Here is a 21,073-nt window from a genome sequence, read left to right as displayed (position 1 = left end):
TTTGCTGTCTCACACAAAGCCCTTTCCTTTGTTCTGTTTCATGGCCCATCACCCAAGCTGACACCTCACCAAGAAGCTAGCCTGGCTATTCCAAGAATTAGAAGGGGTTTAGGCATTCAGCCTACTCCCCCCCCCCCCAAAGAAACCCACATAAGAGCTACATGAAGTGCTCTAGGGCATTATGGTGAAATAAAATAGCAGTGCCTGGCTTCTCCTGGAGTGCTGTTTCTGTCACCACCGCCACCACGGCCAAGTACAGCTGAGGGAGCCCACCAGTGTAAGACGGGCCCACTAGATGGTACTTTGCCCAGAAACTCCTCCAGCCTGGAGCCAGTCCTTGTGGAGATGCAACCTCACTTTGTTGATGGCAAGATGTGTGCATCACCATAACCTGACCACGCACAGCCCTTTTTGGAAGTTTGATGGGCAAGTGTTTTAGCTGAGCATGCTGCTTTTAAGATAGGCCTCCAATTAAACATTCGAAATTGGTATAGTCAGTGCCTGCCAATGCTATTTGTGCTTAAATATTGCCTTGCTCCCGTTTGCACAGCATATCGGAGGCCTAGTACACAATTCTGGCTGCTAATGGTAACAGTGTGTGACTGTAAGAGTTATTGTGAATTCTGCAGCTGTAGGGAGCCTTTTCAGTTATAGCCTGACAAAGACTAAAACTGATCACCAATTTGAAGAAACTACCCGCTCCCAAATGGCAAAAAAGTAATTTTCTGAGCTGTATAGAGCAGGAACCTTTTAAGTGCGTAAATCTGCTTTAGCTCTCTTTAGGTCAGTGTAATAGCCCTCTTCAGCGAAAGGCCAGATAAACAAACAAGCCTGTTAAAGAGACAGATGCCTTGTGCTTGAGTGCTGGTTTGAGACAGACAGATGGCTGTTCGGTACATTAGGTGACAGCACACACCCTCTTGCCTGTGGTTGCTCCATCACTAATCACAGTCTGGAAATGAGGTTGAACCAAGCCTGAGGAATAGTGAGACACACAGGCTTCTGACACTAGGCTTTTTTCAGCTGTGCCTGCCCATTCCCCAAAGGTCAGACACAGCAGAAAAGGTGTGTTAGGGATGGAGAGGGAGCAAGAGAGTCGTGTGCTACTTGGCTTTAAAATCAGGAGAGGTGTGACGCAGTTAGACTACTCCTGGACATGGTTCCTGGGCCCATGAAGCTGCCAATTTGCAGTAGAGACTATTTAGCACCCAAGTGCATCAGCTGATGTATAGCTGATTCACACAACACAGCATAGATGGCTTGTGTTGGCTGTGCATCTATGAACAGTCAACTTAATGGCTATATACAAATCTGATCCTCTGCAGATCTGTCAGAACATTTGGGCCCAACCAGATGCCTCTGGGAAGCTCAGAAGCAGGGAATTGAGGCAATCAGCGTGTCCTACTGTGGTCTGTCATTCAGTGGCATTCTGCATATTTACCACGAGGCAGTGGTGGCTGGTGGGGCAGAAAGCAGGGAGGACAAGAACCAGAGCCCATTACAGGTGGAGCCAGAACCAACGAGAGGCAGAGGCAGCTATTTCTAGTTTTGTCTCCATCCTCCACCTTGCTGAATCCCAGGAGAGCAACACCAAGACGAAGGAAGAGGAAACTGACAGGCAGTACCACCCCCTGGAGTAGCTGTAAATAAGGCAGTTAGGTGGGGCTGGCTGAGGGCAGACTGGGGTTGGTGCAGCAGTGGCAAATTTTGCCTAATGGAGCAGCTGCCCCTTGAGCCATGATGCCCAACAGCCATTGGCAGACCTATCCTGTATCAATTTCTGTAATCCCCTTTTAAATTGACCTAAGCTAGTGGCCATCATGAACACAATCCTATGCATGTCTACTCAGATATAATACCTATTCAAATTGATTTAGTCCCAGGACATAGCGCATAGGATTTTAGGCATAGGCTGTTTACATGAAGCAATAGCCTGTGTAGGTAGGGATGCACATGGTTGCATAGGGAAAATGTTTTTACAAAGCTGATCAGATCTGATTCCATCTTTCATTAATAATCTGCGTTCTGCATGTGTTGCAGCTGATGCAAATCTCCTCCACTGCTTAGCCTTTTGGTCCCCGCTTAGTCAGGAAACCTTTTGCCTCCCCTTTGTGCCATAATGTTTATAAATTGGGAAGAGGTGCGCAAAGCCAATGCACTACAGGCAACTCCCCATTTACACGGGGACTTTGTTCTGAGAGCCAGTGTGGTGTAGTGGTTAAGAGCAGTAGTCTCGTAATCTGGGGAACCGGGTTCGCGTCTCCGCTCCTCCACATGCAGCTGCTGGGTGACCCTGGGCCAGTCACACTTCTTTGAAATCTCTCAGCCCCACTCACCTCACAGAGTGTTTGTTGTGGGGGAGGAAGGGAAAGGAGAATGCTAGCCGCTTTGAGACTCCTTAAAGGGAGTGAAAGGCGGGATATCAAATCCAAACTCTTCTTCCTCTTCTTCTTCTTCTTCTTCTTCTTCTGAGGCACTGTGTGTTTACGTGAAACTGTATATATTGGGACCCATTGAAAAAACCTGCAAACACCCTCCAAACCTCCAACTCTCCAGAGGCCTCAATGGTTGGCACAAGGACTCCTGGGATTGTGTGATCAAACCCAGCCCTCCTGCCCAGCATGATATCAGTTGATTGACAAGTGGACGTGGTTTGGGAGACATGGCCCCACAGGCCAAATTGGACCCCCTGCTAGAGCACAACTGGCGCATAGGCTGGAGTTTCCTCATTCCTAGTTCATGTATAAACTTACCTGCTCAGTGCTCCATGCATCTAACGAAACAGGCTCTGGGCAAAGAAAGCTGATGCCACTATATATTTATTAGCCTTTTCAGTTGCTAGTGGACTTTTATTTATTTTTACATAATAAATGGAGGGAAACTTAAACTATTGTAAACCTTGCATGTGAAAACGACTTTAGTATAGATCTGGTTTATGCTTGCTAGAGCGTTTGTCCAGCTGAAATGTTTCTTCCTTTCCAGAATAATTATTACCAATGACATGTGTTTTTTCTCCTAGTTTACCCATGGGACAAGTCATGCTTGAAATCCATACCTTTTGACCTAAAGGACTTTGAGAAATTGGATGCATATGCAACAAAGGTAAAACATAAATGGAGGTCATGACATCATGAATTCAAACTCTGCTTCCCATCATTTCTAAAACTCCAGCACCAGATATATACTGCATATATTCTAGTAATTACACAATGAAATGCTTGTGGAATTTGGTTGTCTGAATGATCAGATATATCAGTTCAATTTTTATTTTTTACAACACTGTGTGCAAAAAGCTACATGGCTGCTGGTAAATATGCTGAGAAGCCAATTGTGTGGTGAATTAAAAACCAGTCAGCAGAGTGTTAATTTAAATATTTTAAATAACAATAATAACCACTTTGGTAAAAAAGATTACAAGAACTGGCCTTTAACATAAATTCATGATCCTTGGAATTGGGTTATGGACTGAGTTATCTATGCAGAATACTCTGCAATCATCATCACATTTTTGAGAAGTTATAATACAATTTGTTGAAGTCTGATATTGCTCACATCAACTCCTTCAGACAACCTCTTCCACTTGAATAGTGGGCAAAACACAAACAGTCCTTTGAATTTCATTTGTGTGTTCCTGAGGTGTCTTTCAGATTCTGCATTAAGAATACCCTTCCGCAATCATCTGAATGGAACTCTTCCCTCCTTATCCCAAGCTACCTTAGACCAAGTACTACCAGCTCTGACTGGAAGCAGTTCTCCATTTGAAAGAGACATTTCAAATTACTTGCTGCCTCACCCTTCCCCAACCTAGTGCTTTCCAGAGGTGGTGGACACCATCAGCCCCAAGAGAGTGTGGCCAATGATGAAGGGTGATGGGAATTGCAGTCCAACAACATCTGGAGGACCCTAGTCTGTGGAAGGCTGGTCCTTTGAACAGGAGATGTGAGGCATTGGACCTGCAAAGCAAGTGCTCTACTAATGAGTAATGATCCCTTTCCCTTGTAATTCCTCAAATGATATTTCCCTGAGGAAGCACATCCAAATGTTTTGCTTTGGGCAAAATCTGAGGACAACCTTAAAAGCTGCTGAGAAACTCCACAAGTCTTATCAAAATGTTGTTTGGATTCCCTCAGATGTTTCACTTCAGGAGGAGCTCCAAAATATGCTTCCAATTTCACTTTGGACAAAAATTTCACTGGCAACTCCATAAACAACTTGCTAAATATTTCTCACAAGACAGCATCAGCCCAGGATGAGGTGTCCGCTGAGTATGTGGCTTCCAGATCTTTTAGAACAGATACAACACACTTTCATTGGCTGGCAAAGGAAATTGTACAGTAACAGAATCTCATATTGGCCTGAGGGTTGAGCAGGTCTGGCTGACAACCATCATACCATGTGAAAGGAAACAGTTTAAATAGAATCTAGTTATAGAATAGTGTCTAAACGTATCTGAAGGGCATACGCAGGATAGGAGAGAGTAACCCTACCCAATAATATATTTGAAGCTTGTAAAAGACTTGCTTCTTAAAACACAGCAAGCTGCCAAGAACAGCATGATGAAGCTGAGGAAAACCCTGTTCTGAGTGCCTTATGCCAGGCTGCTGACTAATAGACAGGGCTTCTAAACAAGCAAACAGAAAATGGCTTCTAAAACCGTCCTGGGCCAAACTGTAACCCAGGTGTAGGGAACCTTTGGCCACCCAGACATTGCTGAACTACAACTCTGTTTGTTGAACATGCCATATGACCAGAGATGGCGCGAGCTGTAGTTCTGCTGAGAGCCAGTGTGGTGTAGTGGTTAAGAGCGGTAGACTCGTAATCTGGGGAACCGGGTTCGCATCTCTGCTCCTCCACATGCAGCTGCTGGGTGACCTTGGGCCAGTCACACTTCTTTGAAGTCTCTCAGCCCCACTCACCTCACAGAGTGTTTGTTGTGGGGGAGAAAGGGAGGGAAGAATGGTAGCCGCTTTGAGACTCCTTCGGGTAGTGATAAAGCGGGATATCAAATCCAAACTCTTCTTCTTCCTCCTCCTCCTCCTCCTCCTCCTCCTCTTCTTCTTCTTCTTCTTCTTCTTCTTCTTCTTCTTCTTCAGCCTCCAAAGGGCCACAGGTTCCCCACACCTGTAAGCTAATGTGCTTTCTGTGAAACATAGCAGAGATTTTGTTGATGAAGTCAATGGTTCTGCCAAGTAGTGGACCCTAAGAGAGATCCTCTAAATTTTGTAGGAAGGCAGAAAAGGTAACCAACCTTCACAGTTGGTTTGAAATCACCGGTTATCCACTTTCTTCCTATAATACAGGTGACCGCCAAGAGTACTGTGGAGGAGCTGGTGAAAACCTTGCTTCGCGTAGCACGTACCGACCTGGAAAAGGTTAGGGCCATTTGGACATGGATATGCCATCATATAGGTAAGCAGAGGATGCCGTCATTTCCTGGAACCTGTGGATAATGCTGAACAGTTGCTTGCCTTTTACTGTGGTTCTAGAACCCAGGTTACATATTGTGTTGACAATAGAGGGAGGGAGAATGTCACGAAAATGCATCAGGCCTGGAAAATCTGAATTTTAAGAAACTTTGAAATGTTTTTACCACCACTGTAAAAAGTGCTGTGTCAATAATCTTCTCACTCATATACCTTTCAGAGAACTGTTCATTCCCAGAAAATACAGATGTAAAATATTGTCTTCCCTTGGGCCATTCTTTCCCAGTTCAAGTTTGGTGCAGCTGTGAAAATAGTGTTGTGACACCACAGAAGGCTCTTAGTACTATTTATGAAACAAATGACAGTTGATTCATACTAGATTGGATTTGTATTGGTGCCTATAGCTTTTCTGCTGCAAGGAGGGGAAAGTAGCAATTTGGAATGGGAACTGGCCAAAGGAGAAAGGGTTGAACAGTTCTTCTCCCTTAGGATGTAATTCTACGGTCTCTGGGCAGAGAGGGAGGTCCTTCCTTGAAAACCCCCTCTCAGGCAGTGCAGGAAGAATTGTCACTGGGGCTTTCCAGCTGAGGTCCAGTGAGAGAAAGCACTGGAAAGAGGTGCAACAGTGGTGGGTCACTGTGGGATTTGAAGCTGCTAGATCCAAAACCCTCCCATTCTCCAACCAACACCCCACCAACACAGGGAGGGAAAGTACATCAACCCATGGACTGGTGTGCTAGAAAAAAGAAAAAAGCCGCCTGTCTTCACTTTCTGTCCTACTGGTGAGAGCCTAGCAGGAATTTAGATCTGGTGGTGCATCTGTCCCTGGGGCAAAGCAGACTTCAGGCTATCAGACCTACTTTGATTCCCACCCCTGTTAGAATCTCAGTATCTACCAACCAAAGCCAGACACAAAAGACATCCCCGTTACAATTAAAGAACAGGGTGACTCTGAGCACATTGAACTTAGTGCTAGGACTTTGTTTTCAGCAGCAGAAGTTAACTGAATTCACAGTCCTTTTATGCAGTAATGCATTTCTCCTGGTTAAGTTTCTTCATTTCAGCAGTCTAATTTGGATGGGGAAAGTTGTTTTGTTCTTGTTCTTTAACAACAGAGTGTCAGTATCCATTGCACATTACCAAGGGCTTCCACTGACAGGCTTCCCTAGGTGAATCCCACCTTAAGTAAACATCTGTTGTACCTGTTTGTATGTGAATACTTCCTGGTTACTTAACACAGGTCTGAATGACCCTTGTTTCACTTTGTCTATTTGTTTACTTTACACCTGTGTTTAAACTTTCAACCTTTGCTCCCCAGAATATGATATTGTGGGCTTCTTTAACAAAGACCAGCAGTCTTTCAAGCCCAAGGATGTTCTCCAGAGTGGAAAGAGCATTTGCGAGGGATACGCTGGGCTCTTTGAACAAATGTGCAGGTACATGAAGATCAGAAATGTTCCCTTGCTCTGTTACCTATGCACCAGTTCTCTCTCTCTTTACACCAACTAGGATTTGAAGCACCGTTTTGAAGCTGTATTGTTGAACAGCAGCAAGTCCTAGAAAGGTCAATTTTGCTTTCCGCCCCCCCTCCATAATTTACTTTGTACCATCTGCTGAGGCTCGCATTGCATTAACATAATGGCAGATGAGTACATGGGGATAATTTAGTTAGAAGAGGCTCTCTGATTTTTTCTGGAGCATCTGAAGGTTAAAGAACATTAGGACTGAAGAATATAGACTACCCCATGCAGTTCCTCACATGCAAGAAATGGTGAGTGGTGTGTCCCATACTGAACTCGGCCACATCCTCTGCAAACTGCCCCATACATCTAGCGCAGGAGCACCCTGGTGCAAAAACCTTTTCAGTCCAGGGGCCACATTCCTTTCTAGGGGACTTTCCAGGGGCCACAAGTCAGTGGTGAGTGAGAGGGCAGAGCAACAAATAAGACTCTGGGCAGGATTCATTTAAGTTGTGTGTGTGGCACTCATGCAACAGGACATTTCCTCCCTCTCAAGGGGACAGCAAGGCTGGTGAGGGGCATGGCCTGAGAAGATTCCCAAGGGCCAGTTAGAGAGGCTTGGAGGGCCACATTTGGCCTTCAGCCTGAGGTTCCCCACCCTGAGTTAGAGGGATGGGATTTGGCTGTGCAAGCACTCCGATTAGTTTCCACCTGACTGTTCACAAAATAACGTCTACAAGACATACAAGTTGATTCCTTCACAAGAACTTTCCTGCCAGCTTCGTTTTATGAATTAAGGCTGGTGATAATGCTTTTTTTTAAAAAAAAAAAAAAGGATGTTGTTAGAACTTCCTTGAAGACTTGGATTCCCATGCCACCCACTCTGTTACATCCAGACCTTAATCGAATCAAGAATAAATCAAGGTTTTCTTCCAACACATCCTCTACCCATTGAGAAAAAACAGGTGCTTATGGAAAGAATTATGTATACTTTTAATTGCAGCTTTGAGAGCTCTTCCAAGCCAAGCCCCTGGTGTCCATAAAAAGTAAACATCAACATGATGAAATGTTGTGTTATCAGATATCATTTAACAATAATTATCAACTCATCCAAATGTTCCCTTATCAGGATCTAGCCCAGCCTGAAGCTAATTAAGCAATTGTGGGATATTGAAGCACTCACCGAAATGTTCATCCCATTGTAAGAAGGATGCTTATGGAAAACAGCATTTACATGCCTACTTGAATGCAGACACTGTGCATCTTCACTGCATGTCTTCCAATGTGCTGTGGATTCCAATCTTTATCCATTCTGCAACAGCTAATCATGGGCAACTACACTTGGGTCAGGCTAGGTTTGCCACATCATGTTTTGATGAACACAAGGTCTGCCAGAGCAGCATGACAAGCATTGTGGCTGCTTTGGCAATGGAGATGTATCCCATCTCTCTCCATTCTGCCTCATTGAATGGGCTGGGGCCAGTGGAAGACTTTTCTTAGCCCTCAGTGATGTTACATTGACTACTTGCTGCAGACATCATTGCATTCATTATGGCTGAGATCACACAATGAAATCCTAAAATGGGACCATAAGTAGCCCGTTGAGGGGTGCAAAACGGGTGCAGAAATACCACAAAAAGCTATTAAGGTAGGGAGTCTCTATAGGGTATTTTGCACCATTCGCAAACCTGAATATTGCCTAGTGTGCCTCAATAAAGCATGTAGCCGCTTCCTGTTAGACTGAGGCAGTACTAAGTTCTGCCTTCAGGCAAATTATCCAACCTCATTTGTTTTCCTTTCTTAATACATTGAAATCAACAGAGAATCCTGCCATCCTTTGTTGTTGTTTTTCCATAGCAAACACTGTTGAAGAGAAAACTGAATCCAAATTCCCTTCTCTACCCCAAACCATTGCTCTGTCAAGTGTTGTTGTTGTTTAGTCATTTAGTCGTGTCCGACTCTTCGTGACCCCATGGACCAGAGCACGCCAGGCACTCCTGTCTTCCACTGCCTCCCGCAGTTTGGTCAAACTCATGTTTGTAGCTTCGAGAACACTGTCCAACCATCTCGTCCTCTGACATCCCCTTCTCCTTGTGCCCTCCATCTTTCCCAACATCAGGGTCTTTTCCAGGGAGTCTTCTCTTCTCATGAGGTGGCCAAAGTATTGGAGCCTCAGCTTCACGATCTGTCCTTCCAGTGAGCACTCAGGGCTGATTTCCTTAAGAATGGATAGGTTTGATCTTCTTGCAGTCCTCCAGCACCATAATTCAAAAGCATAAATTCTTCGGCGATCAGCCTTCTTTATGGTCCAGTTCTCACTTCCGTACATCACTACTGGGAAAACCATAGCTTTAACTATTCAGACCTTTGTTGGCAAGGTGATGTCTCTGCTTTTTAAGATGCTGTCTAGGTTTGTCATTGCTTTGTCAAGTGTACCTCCAGCCAAAAACCTAATGCTTGGGGTGAAAGAAAAAGGAGCAGCTTTGCTACGTTTGTGCCTGCTGAGCAGGCAAAAGCTGACACATTTGTCTTTCATTTCTATTCTAGAGCAGAAACCTTTAGGGTACTTCCAAGCAATGGCTGTGATATTACAAGATTAGCTAGCTTGTTGTTGCAGCAAGACCAGCACAACATAATAATGGTGCACAATTGCTGTTGTAATGATCAGAGTGATAATTTTCATGTGGCAACAAGGTGCACTCTCAACCTTTCATTACCGTCTCGCTATTTATGTAGGCAATTTTCTTCAAGCTATACATTTAAGTCACACTGGATGGAGGGCATAACATTTCTAACTGAATAGGCTTAGGGGCAAGAGCATTCAATGTCGGGCCATGGAATTCTCCTCTCATGCCGAGATTTTGGCACCCTGTTAGGCGTTCCGGTGTTCAGGTCTCACATACAGTGTAACCTCCATGTTTGATCAGGAGTTGAAGATTCTGGTGGCAGCAGGGTCTCGCCTCCAACAGCTGCTTTGCTTGGCAAGCCTGCTGCAGCTCTGGCTGCATTTGGGAGATGAACGACTTTTATAGAGGATAATAAACGCTGGGGAAAGCCTACCTTGCAGTCCTAATCATTACCACAAAAATGGCTTTGGAAACAAATGAGGTTGACAAGACACCATCCATCTCCATTGTTGATGTAAATAATATAATTAACCAAGAATGCTTTTTAAAGCAATGCTGGATTGCCAGCTTGGCATATCAAGGAAGAGCCCGTCCAAAACTCCAAAGCCTTGCTGACTTGGGCAGCTGTCTGGGCTGGCAGCCCCACAGCTCGAAACAGCAAAGTTAATTGACTAAGGGCAGAACTAACTGGGTGAACAAAACACCATTCTGGCAGAGGGAAGTAGCAACATGCAGAAATGCTTCTATTTCAGCAGTTTAAATCAGGAATCATTGTTGCCTCTAGTGCTGGCCCAGTTATAGACATGATGGGGAAGAACCCGACCGTCAACCAAGTAACCATTTTCTCCTTTCATTGATTATATAGACTTGCCTTCTCTCCAGCCGTACCCTTTATCACTGGCAATTATCTCATTTCTCCACACGCCTGGCTGAAACAACTCTCTCTCCCTTCATGCACTTTCCCTAAAGCCTTTCAAATTTTTGTTCTCAACCACTTTTCTTCACATTGAAGTGACCAGCTTCGTCTACTGCAGTAGTACTGAAGGGAAGGTCATGCCATTCACGTAACACCATTGTAATTTGCACTGTTTTCCGGGCTATCTTCTATTCCCCTTTGAAACACAGGCTAACATCTTATTTGCTTTTAATCATCTCCATGCACTGAGCAGATGCTTTCGCTGAACTGTCTGCAAGGATTGTATCACTGTCTGCAATCAATTCCAATTGTTTCATTCAATCCAATGTTGCCACAAATTTAATTTCATCTACCATCACTCTGTTCAAGCTACTGGCTTTGTTAAGCGTCAAGGGAGCTCTTCACAGCCCTCTCTAGCCACTCACTCCTAATTGATGAGTTGTTAACAGTAAAAGGAAGGAACCTGGTTAGGCCATCTCTATAGGATTGTCCAGAATCATTACGTGACTGGCTTGTTTGCTGCCTTTTTAAAACCAGAATATGCAATGCAATTTACAAATCTACCAACATAATACAAAGCAAGAGAAAGATGAAACGCCACCTAAAACCACAACACATTTCAGCAAAAACAAACACAGCAATGTAAAATAGCAGCGGGACACATGATAAAAGCAGACTTCTACAAAAGTTCACATATAAGATCATGGTCACTGCCTGCAGGCAGGCAGTAAGCTATTATGTGCTTTGCTCAGGAGAATGGTCCAAATCCTGCGTGCCACAGTTGAAAAGGCCCTTTCCTGGATACTGATGTGCCATTTCATACAGCAGCTATGAAACCCAAAAGAGGGCTTCTGCAATAGAATGACAGTCCCATGCTGGCTGAGATGGATGGATGTGATTTTGGAGATATTCTGGGTCCAACCATGATAGGTCAAAGCAGTGCTTAAACTGAGCTGGGAAGCAAGCTGGTAACCAGTGATGCTGGAGAATGGACAGTTTCTATCAGAAACTTCACTGCCACATTCTGGATCAGTTGAAGCTTTAAGGTTCTATTCAAGAACAACCCCATGTACAGCACTACAGTCATCTAACCTGGATGTAACAAGTATAAACTGAGACATTGTACTATGAGACTTGTGTGAGTTCCTCAGAACTGGTCAAGGCAGGACTCCAGTCAGGGCTGCAGCTTTGCTGGTGGAGCAGCCAGCTGGATTTTATGGGGCTGAACCTTTACAAGCAGAGCCGGCCTAAACTACATCCTCCTATGCCTAGTTTGGGGAGGAAAGAGATGCCAGAATGACCAAGGGGCTAGAGCAACTCACCTATCGGGAAAGGTTACAATGTTTGGAGCTTTTCAGGTTGGGGAAAAGGTGAGTGGGGACATGACAGAGGTATATAAAATTATGCACGTTGTGAAGAAAATGGATAGAGAAGTTTTTCTCTGTCTCATATAATACTAGAGCTTGGGGCCATCCAAAGAAGCTGAATGTTGGAACATTCAGGACAGACAAAAGAAAGGACTTCTTCACACAATGCGGTTAAACTATGGAATTTGCTCCCACAAGAGAATGATGGCCAACTTGGCTGGTGTTAAAAGAGAGTTGGACACATTCACAGAGGACAGGCCTATCAGCAGCTACTAACCATGAAGGCTATAATCTACCTCTGCTGTCAGAAGCATTACATTGCTGAATGCCAGTTGCAGGAAATCACAGTGGGGAGAGCACTATTGCAATTCAGGTCCTGTTTGTGGGCTTCCCATTGGCATGTGGTTGGCCACTGTGAGAACAGGATGCTAGGCTAGATGAGCCTTTAGCCTGATCAAGGAGGGCTCATTTTATGTTCTTAACAGGCTAATTTTGCCTTTAAGAATGCAGCATTATCCTGATTGATCTGCGGAGACTGGGAGCATTTATCCAAAATAATAATAATAAATTTTATTTGTACCCCGCCCTCCCCGGATGCAGCAGAGCTCCAGCATAGAAGACAACAGTGAGACCTCTTTTTTTCCTTCTCGCCTGCATCTTTAAACACATCTTGGGCTACTCTTGGGCTTCCTTCTTTATCTTAAATAAACTGAGGCTGCTTGTTTTCAGAAGTCTTTACTTATTCAAGCATTATTATTTTTTAAATAAAAATTTCACAGCACTTGGATCGACTGCCAAATAGTTAAAAGTCTGCCTCCTCCCATAATAACACTTGCTCGAAGCAAGAGATGTCAGGAAGAACAAAAGACAGCCTTTGACTTAACACCCATAAATATTAGTAATGCATGAAAAGAGTATTATTTCAGATGTGATTCACTCTAATCTGCAGTGAGCACAAGAGATCATAACACTTCCAACATTTATATGAATGATAAAGACAGCCCCTTAGAAGCAAGACCCTGTTCTTTAAGTCCTTTCTATCCTTTTTCTCTCTCCCCAGTATTGCAGGAGTGCAATGCATGAATTTATCTGGTTATTCTAAAGGCCATGGCTACAGGGCTGGGGAGACTTTCACAGGAGAGTATGACCATGCCTGGAATGCAGTTTACCTTGATGGAAGGTGGCATTTGGTGGACAGCACCTGGGGAAGTGGCTCCATTGATGACTGCTTCAGCAAATTTACCTTCAGGTATGATTGTCCTTTCCTCCTCCCTTACAGCTCTGGGGCACAGGGGTGGGGATAAGCAAAACAGGTAGCTTTCCTTGGTCACATTCAAGGGCTCTGCAACATATACTATTTGATTTGCTTGCTTCATTTATAACTACTTATTGAAATCCGTGTCAAATTTCAGATTTGAAAAAACAAAAGCATCATCAGGATGTAGGGCTTATCATTTAACCATAATGACCATTTACTTCACTATTCCAAGCTACGTGTCTCAAAGGCTAATCATGAAGGGGACAAAGCTTCATTTAAAAAATAAATAAATAAGGGTGTATATATTTTCTCCCCTCCCACCAATTGGCCCCTAAAGGTTCTCCTCAGGCTTCCACCTATGAGAAATGTCAAGCTCTTAAACAGGGTTGTTACAAACTAAAAAGGTATAGAAATCTAGCTAAACAAGTCCCCATTCTTTGAATGTTAATATTTCCACTAACTATTGAAACCAAAACACTCCTGAAAGGTGTGAGAACCATGAAAAGGAAATTAAAGCTTGGAAACAAATGGTAGAAATCCACTTGGTCCAGATAGCCAGTGTTACTGGTAGTCTGGACAATGACCCATGTGAAGGATTTGATATTTCTCCATGTGAAGACCTAGCATTGGGACAACCCATGTTATAATTAGAAGGCCACAGTAATTAGAAATGAAACACAGATCACCAAAGCTAGAGACACCGTGGGGCAAGCAACAGGCCAATCCGAGTTTACCGGTACTAGCCAGTCTGAAAATCCCCATATTAGCTTATTATAGGCTTTCTTTGGCACAACACAATTGAAGACGAGCATTGACTTTGAAAATGCATTTTCAGTAGCTCCTGCTAAAAATTAATTCTGAGAGAATGCTGCTTTCATTTGGCATTGTCCCTTAATCATAGAGGGACTACATTGGGTGTAAAAAGTTATTTCTTAACTGAAGTTGTTAAATTCCATGATTTTTGAAAATTTCACTCTCTAACGGCGAGATTGTTTTTTCTTTTTGCTCTCTTTCAAAATGCCTGATTTGCCCACATGCTTGGGTAGCAGAATTCAGCATTCTTAGAACTCCCATCCAGCCTTCCTTTATTTAAATTAAGTTTTTATCCCTTAAACCTGCAAACCTAGGCTTGAAAGTGCATGCAGAGAACATACAGTGGTACCTATAGTTACGAACTTAATTCGTTCCAGAGGTTTGTTCTTAACCTGAAACTGTTCTTAACTAGAGACGTGCCTTCACTAATGGGGCCTCTTGCTGCCGCTGCGCCGCTGGCACACGATTTCCGTTCTCATTCTGGGGCAAAGTTCTCAACTTGAGGTAACTCTTCCAGGTTAGCGGAGTTTGTAACCTGAAGCGTTTGTAACCTGATGCATTTGTAACTCGAGGTACCACTGTATAGGGAAATCCAAGAAGTTGGGGAGGATGGAGATTTCAGTGTTTTGCATAATCCTGTCTATGTCTTGCTGAAGCAGAATGACTGAATTATGCAATTTAGGAAGTTTATGTAACCTCCCTACCTTAACAAACTATAATTTATTGAGTTAGGAACAAGTTTTTGGCTTTAGCACAACCTTTCTGATCTTTAAAACAGCATCCCTGTGATATATGAAATCTCATTTGGAAATCTTTTTGAAACATGGATTGCATAGGTGCATGTAGGATTATTTTTATTGTTAAGATGAGCTGACAACGTTTCTTTTTATTGTATTTGCAAAATTTTAAAAAGTTAAAAACACATTTATCATTTAATGTCATTTAACTATCCAGGACCATACTATGGTTTAAGATCCTGGTTAATATGCTAACATTAGTTCCTCACTAACATAACTAGCAACTCAACCTTAAACAGACCAGGTCTGATATGAGGAAATCAGTGCATAAACTATGCATTATTAAGCCAGGAGCATTATAACCAAACTGGGCCATTGATAAATTACACTATAACAGGCAACCTCATTTGACTGCACCTTCTGTTCTACTGTATTCTCAGCCAAATCAGTCCAGCCCCAAATCTACACATCTCATCTCTTCATTTTGCCTCCTAGAGCTCAGCTGTGTTTCCTACCATCATTCCAGTCCTAATTTATGTACAGTTGAAAGGAAACCCCCATTGATAAACCTATCTGGAACTGCAGCCGTAGTTAAGATTCAGTTTAAGGCAGAAAGCTAAGAGCACCCGGTGCCAGTGATGTATTGACCTCTCCTTTCTTGTTCCAGATACAACGAATTTTATTTCCTCACCCACCCCGCCCTATTTATTAATAATCATTTCCCAGACAACAGCAATTGGCAGCTCCTCAAACCAGCTGTGACATTGAAACAGTTTGAGAGCAACATGTTATATAAGAGTGACTTTTACATGATGGGATTGCTGGCAGCCCACCCAGAAACACCAATTATTCAAACAGGTACAGTGATACATGTCATTGCCCCATGCCGATCTTATTATAAGGAACAGTTCCAGCTTTTGGTAGGGGGGCTAAAAAAAAAAGATAAAAGTAGCAAAGGTTAGGATTTAGGTTGCTGGGTTACTTTTAAAAGATTAGCTCTGTGGGACTAAAGCATGGGGTTCAAAGTTCTGCAGCCTTTTTTGGTCATAATCACCATTGCCCTTGGGGTACCAATCGGTGTAAAATACAAAGTGCTATTTATTACCCATCAGATTGCTTGTGCCCCAAGAATATTTATATTCCAGCCTGAAGTGAAGGGGAAAGTTTCAGAAAATTCTGGGCTGAGGCTCAGAGCCTTATATGGGTGCAAGTTAGCACACTTGAGTTTCAGACGCTCCCCATGGTGTCATTCAGAACCTAACCATGGAACGAATAATTTCATTTCGAAATCCTGTCTTTTGAACTCTCTCAGACTTCTCTGAAACTGACAAGTTTCTAAGGGGTTGTAGTCAAAAAGTGCAGGCAGCTTGAGCTGTAACTGAAAGACATCGGTGCTTTCATCTTTTCCAAGAATGATGAGCAATTCTACTGCATTTGTAATAAAACAGAAGCAAACAAGTACCCGAAAATGAAGGCTTCCCGCCCTTAACCCTCTTGTTATTTATTCTGAATTTGGACTTGACAGACGCTTGTCAACTTCTAACCAGCCAACCATAATATTCTCCCTTTCACTGCCAAAATGATTGACAGTACAGCAGGCAATTCCATTCTCTAGGTCATTTTCTCCAGATTTTTTTTTTGATTGATTTGTATTTTTGAGTAAATAGTAAGAAACATCCTAACCAGCCTCCTTTATTTGCATGTCACAGTAAATGGGAAAGTAGTAGTAGCTGTGGAGACTCGTTTGCCGATGCTGTTCATGTTTGAACTGAAAGGGGCAAAGGAATATAGCTTGATGACTCTGAAGAGGAATGGGATGAATCTGGAGCTCTACCCACAGAAGACGGGGACCCATAAGCTACAGATCTACGCCAAACCATCCAAGGGCTCAGATGAAGTCTACAACTGTGTGATAGAATATACATTAGAGTGTAGCTCTGTAGACAGGAACGTCTGCTTTCCAAAGGAACTTCATCAACCTGTTGGGCCCAGCTGGTTCTCAGAGAGACAAGGATTCCTCAAGCCCTCGCAAAAAGGCCCAATCATTCATACCAGTGACGGGCGCTACGATCTCAGCTTCATCCTCAGTAAGGACTTGAGTGTTTTAGCTTCCCTGCATTCGGGCAATGTAAGCCTCAGTGAGGATACAACAAGACGGCACATCTTGCAAGCTTGCCAAGGAAACCAGGTAGACTTTAAGATCCACCTTCCTCATGCAGGGAACTTTGCTTTTAAAATCTTTGCGAAAAAGAAGTCTGATCCTGGAAATTATAACTATGTCTTCAACTACCTCATCTGTTGCCCAAACACCAAGGTGAAATGGCCAGTGTTCCCCCAGACTTATAGCAAGTGGGTGGAGGGTTATGAGCTAGTGGAGCCGCTAGCCGGGTTGCTCCCTGCTGACCGCAACGTTAAGTTTAAACTCAAGCTTCATAGCATTGCCAAGGCATTTGTTCAATGTGAAAAAATCTGCCCCTTGTCTTTAAGCAAGGATGGCTACTGGGAGGGATCTTGCAGCACATCAGGCTGCACAGAGGTCTATGTTATGGTGCTGGAAAATGCCAATCACAAGTTCTACTCTCACATCTTGAAATATGAAGTAGAGCCACAGTAGGAGGCCACTCCTACTCTTATCATCTGTCCACATGTGCAGCGAGATCTGATATATCACAGTTCATACCGCTCTCGAGTAATTCCTTAAGGCTCCCTTAACATTGGGGAATAGTGCTCACCCCTCTCTGAAGCACCAACAAAACAATACAACTTGATCAAAACTTCCTGAATGGTATTACGCAATGAGTGGCATTTGTAGGAAATGTAGTTTCTTTACCAGTGTAAAGTCATACTTCCCATATACGTAGTTTCAACTATAGATTATTCCTGTGCTACAGGCCTAGTACATTATGCACATTTCCCCACCTAGTCCACCTCCATTTTAGGATGCAACTGCTGATTTCTGAATGGCTTACATTCAACAAATATGTTATGGACAACAAAGGGGCATTCTCTAACTCATTGTGGGCCAGGAAGAGAGAAGGACCACACACTTTTGAGCATCAATGTGAGAGTGGCTGCAGAATCTCATCAAAACACATATTGGTGCAAGAATATAATCCAAATGGAAGCTTTCTTGTGTGCACTTCATTGTCTTACTGTAAATGATACTGCGAAAACAAGTTTTTACACCAGATCTTAAAAGCAATTAAATACTAGTTTTTATCTCATTGGGCTGTGGTGCTTTTTAAATGACATGGTAAGGAACATGTATGTGAACAAAAGGGCAATTTAATTCTTAACTAATTTGCAACCTTATCAATAAGAAAAGATTGTGCTGCTGATTCTAGGAAATAGCAATTCACCAAGTGTGAAACACAGTGGGATAACCAAAGACAATCTTGATGACCTGCACAGAATGAAACACGAACACAAAGGTATCATAGATAAAAGTTAGTTTCTATATAAACACATGAACCCTTTTGGTCAAACATGGATAGTTTAGTATAACAGCAAAGATCTGTGGTTTAAGTCAGAAAATGAATTTATTTTAACACAAGTTATAATCTGTCTAATCTTCTATAAGATCAATAGACTGCAATTTGCTTTTTAAAAAATCCTTGTCTCTAATCAAAATTCAGGGAGCTGACTGGATAGCCCTGGAGGTTTTTCAGTGCTGTGACATTAATTTTTTATTACAAATTTCATATATTCATTGAACCATGTGGATTCCTTGCCTAGACCAAAAAATATCAGCAATTCGTTTTTTCCATGTGCCTTTAAAAGTTTTGTTTTACCAGTTTTTGTAGGAATATATATACTTGAAGCAAGCCCCTGTGTCAAATGAGTTATTCTTCCTGCTGTGACTTGGTTCGCACCAATAGACAACAGTTTAAGGACTAATATAGATGGTCAAGTGGCATGTGTCCCAATTGCATCTTCCCCACAGCAGCTTGAATGAAGGTGCTAATATTACCCAATCCGTTATTCAGCTTTGGGGAAGCAGAAGGGAAGATAGCTATGCTCCTGTTCAAACAATTACCAACCCACCACACTTTAAATTGTAGTACCCACTAGAAGAAGCCAGGGAAAGAATGTGGATGCAATAGTTAATGACACTCTGAAGAATGATGAAGCACAAGGTGGTGCAAGCGTGACAGACCACATACATAATTAAAAGAACATCGCAAGATGAGCTTTGTAGGGTCTCTAAAGGAGGGGAGCACTCATTTAGCAAAAAAATAATAATCATAAAGTAAAAGGGAAAGTTAAAAAACATTAGAGGAACATTTTGGCACTCTCATGACTCATAACTTTCCAATAGGCTCCTGTGTCATTTTTGTAATATTGTACAATCACATTACATGCAGCCATTGTGTTAGCAATATTATTTTAGAGGATCCAAAGAATTAAAGTTCCTTTAGAGGTGAGTTGGAGCGTGATTGTGCCAGCCATACAGATAACATCTGCCAACTGATGAGTGACAATTGCTGCTACCCCTGTCTGTTGCTACCCCAAAATTATAATATGGCCTGGGTAAGCAAGTTCAAGAAGGGTTCCTTTTGTCAGTCTTGAACCTACTGCCGTATTCAGCTTCATCCAGAGATCCTAAAAACGGAGGAAGAAAAGTCTCTTAACCCAGATGTCTGGAAGGCACCATGTTGGCTACCCCCAAAATGCATATAGTAACTGGGATTCTGTGCTGTAAATCAGGAAGCAGTTGATCGAAATCTTGCATCTGCCATAGTCTGATTAGGTGACTTTAACAAACCCTTCTCTTTTTCTATATTTGGAAACAATACCAGCCTACCCAACATAGCTAGGAGGATTACAAAGACTTTGAACACTCTTATCATTGTTTTATTCTACACTTTCACATCACTAATGGATCATTAGAAATTTCTCGGAAAAGAGAAAGCCCTGCATTGCTTTCTGAAGGCTTACGCTGCAGGGCTCAGTTAAGCCTCCTAGGGAAAACAATTTCACAGGACTCCGATACTAAAAGGCCCTGCTCTGGGCTATAAACTAGATCTTACAGAGCACAAAAAATGGTATTTGGTGCAGGGCTGCCTCTAAGGAAGTTAAAGGACAAGCAAGCTCAGCTGCTGGATGCAATCTTCTATATCTGATGTGAAGGCAGATAATACTGAACACCAGCCAAAGCATAATCCTTAAACTTTCTCTGAACTCTTTTACTGAGGATTACCAATTAAACCTACTAATATAATACACATTGATTCTCAGGTTTTTTTTAAAAAAATATGTAAAGTAGAAGGCGAACATCTGGCTCAGCCTTGCAAGCAAAAAGGAAACTCTTTGGTGTTATTAAAAGGCTCAGTTCAAAGAAAAAACTCCCCTCCAGCTTCATTAATTATAAAACTGTTAAGGCCAACTGATTATTCCAAAGGGATGTTCAACATTCTCAAGGCATAGATGAATGCATGGAAACCCTGCAGCCACAGATAAAAGTGCCTCAGAAGTCTGCACTAGCTTTGTCATCACCCTCCAGGATAAACAACCTTCCTCCACCTCCAAAACATGCATATTTACAGTCTCAACACATATTAAGCCCACTCAAGAGTTTTTGATGATGTAGCCCACAAACTACACATAACTCCTAATATAATTTTTTCTTTGCCCTTAACTCATCAGTCCTTTGTAGCATTTTCTGTACTCTATATGCACGGGGAAGCAACAAGCAGGAATACCAACCTCCTTGTGCAATTTGCTCGTCTCAGATTGCTGTCCATTTTGGGACTAACAGTTTGCCCTGCCAAAGTACAGCACTGTCTCAGGTTCTTGGCACCTCTGTTATTACAACTCTCTTTCCAAGAATGAACCAGTGTTTCCCCTGAATTAAAAAAACACAGTAACCAACTCTGTTACATGAAGCAACACGAGTGAAGTGGCACAGAACATTTTTGTACCTCTTTCGGATCAGATAGGCCTCCAGAAAAATTTTTTTGATACACCCAAATTAGTTTTTGATTTAAAGCAATTTGTGTTGAATCAGAATGGAGGTGGGAAGGGTGAGCCACCAAAGATATTCCTCACCAAATACACTACTTTTGCTCTATACAACATAGAGATGCCCCCCAGTTTTTTAGAAGGGACTGAGCAATGTTAAGATGTTAGATATATTTACAAGAGAATGTTAAGGTGCTCTCGTCTTTGCCCAATTATGAATGTCACAAAGGGAATTATACTGAACTCGATGGTGGCATGCACAACATCCTTGAAGATTTAGCAAGGTAGGAAAAAATATGGCTGCAACAAGGCATATTTTATATCCCAAGGTACACTATGCATTTCAAATTTTTAAGAAGCATCTTCTTTTCTTTCCACTGATAATGTTCTCTAAGGAATGTTTGCCTCCACAGCACTGCACAATCTGGAGCACCTATTACTACACTTTATTTTCTACCCTCTGCATTACTGGAGGTCAACTTAAAGATCATCATACAGTAGGAAATGAATA

The 21,073-nt window shown here is 42.6% G+C and overlaps 1 protein-coding gene across 2 annotated transcripts in view; it reads left to right on the top strand.

Moving 5' to 3' along the window:
- The window catches only part of KY (kyphoscoliosis peptidase), a 29,661-nt gene extending 11,838 nt beyond the window's left edge, over window positions 1-17,823 (top strand). For both annotated transcript variants that reach the window (XM_083616284.1, XM_083616285.1), the window contains exons 6-11: window positions 3,020-3,102; window positions 5,301-5,409; window positions 6,742-6,859; window positions 12,854-13,042; window positions 15,269-15,459; window positions 16,311-17,823. In XM_083616284.1, the coding sequence (XP_083472410.1) occupies window positions 3,020-3,102; window positions 5,301-5,409; window positions 6,742-6,859; window positions 12,854-13,042; window positions 15,269-15,459; window positions 16,311-17,215 (1,595 nt within the window). In that variant the 3' untranslated portion in view covers window positions 17,216-17,823. The remainder of the gene's footprint in view (window positions 1-3,019; window positions 3,103-5,300; window positions 5,410-6,741; window positions 6,860-12,853; window positions 13,043-15,268; window positions 15,460-16,310) is intronic.
- The last annotated feature ends 3,250 nt before the right edge of the window (window positions 17,824-21,073 follow it).

Source organism: Podarcis filfolensis (genome assembly GCF_964270895.1).
Source record: "Podarcis filfolensis genome assembly, chromosome: 5".
NCBI classification, from domain to species: domain Eukaryota; kingdom Metazoa; phylum Chordata; class Lepidosauria; order Squamata; family Lacertidae; genus Podarcis; species Podarcis filfolensis.
The sequence above is the reverse complement of the archived record's forward strand: the minus strand, read 5'-3'. Positions and strand labels throughout refer to the sequence as shown.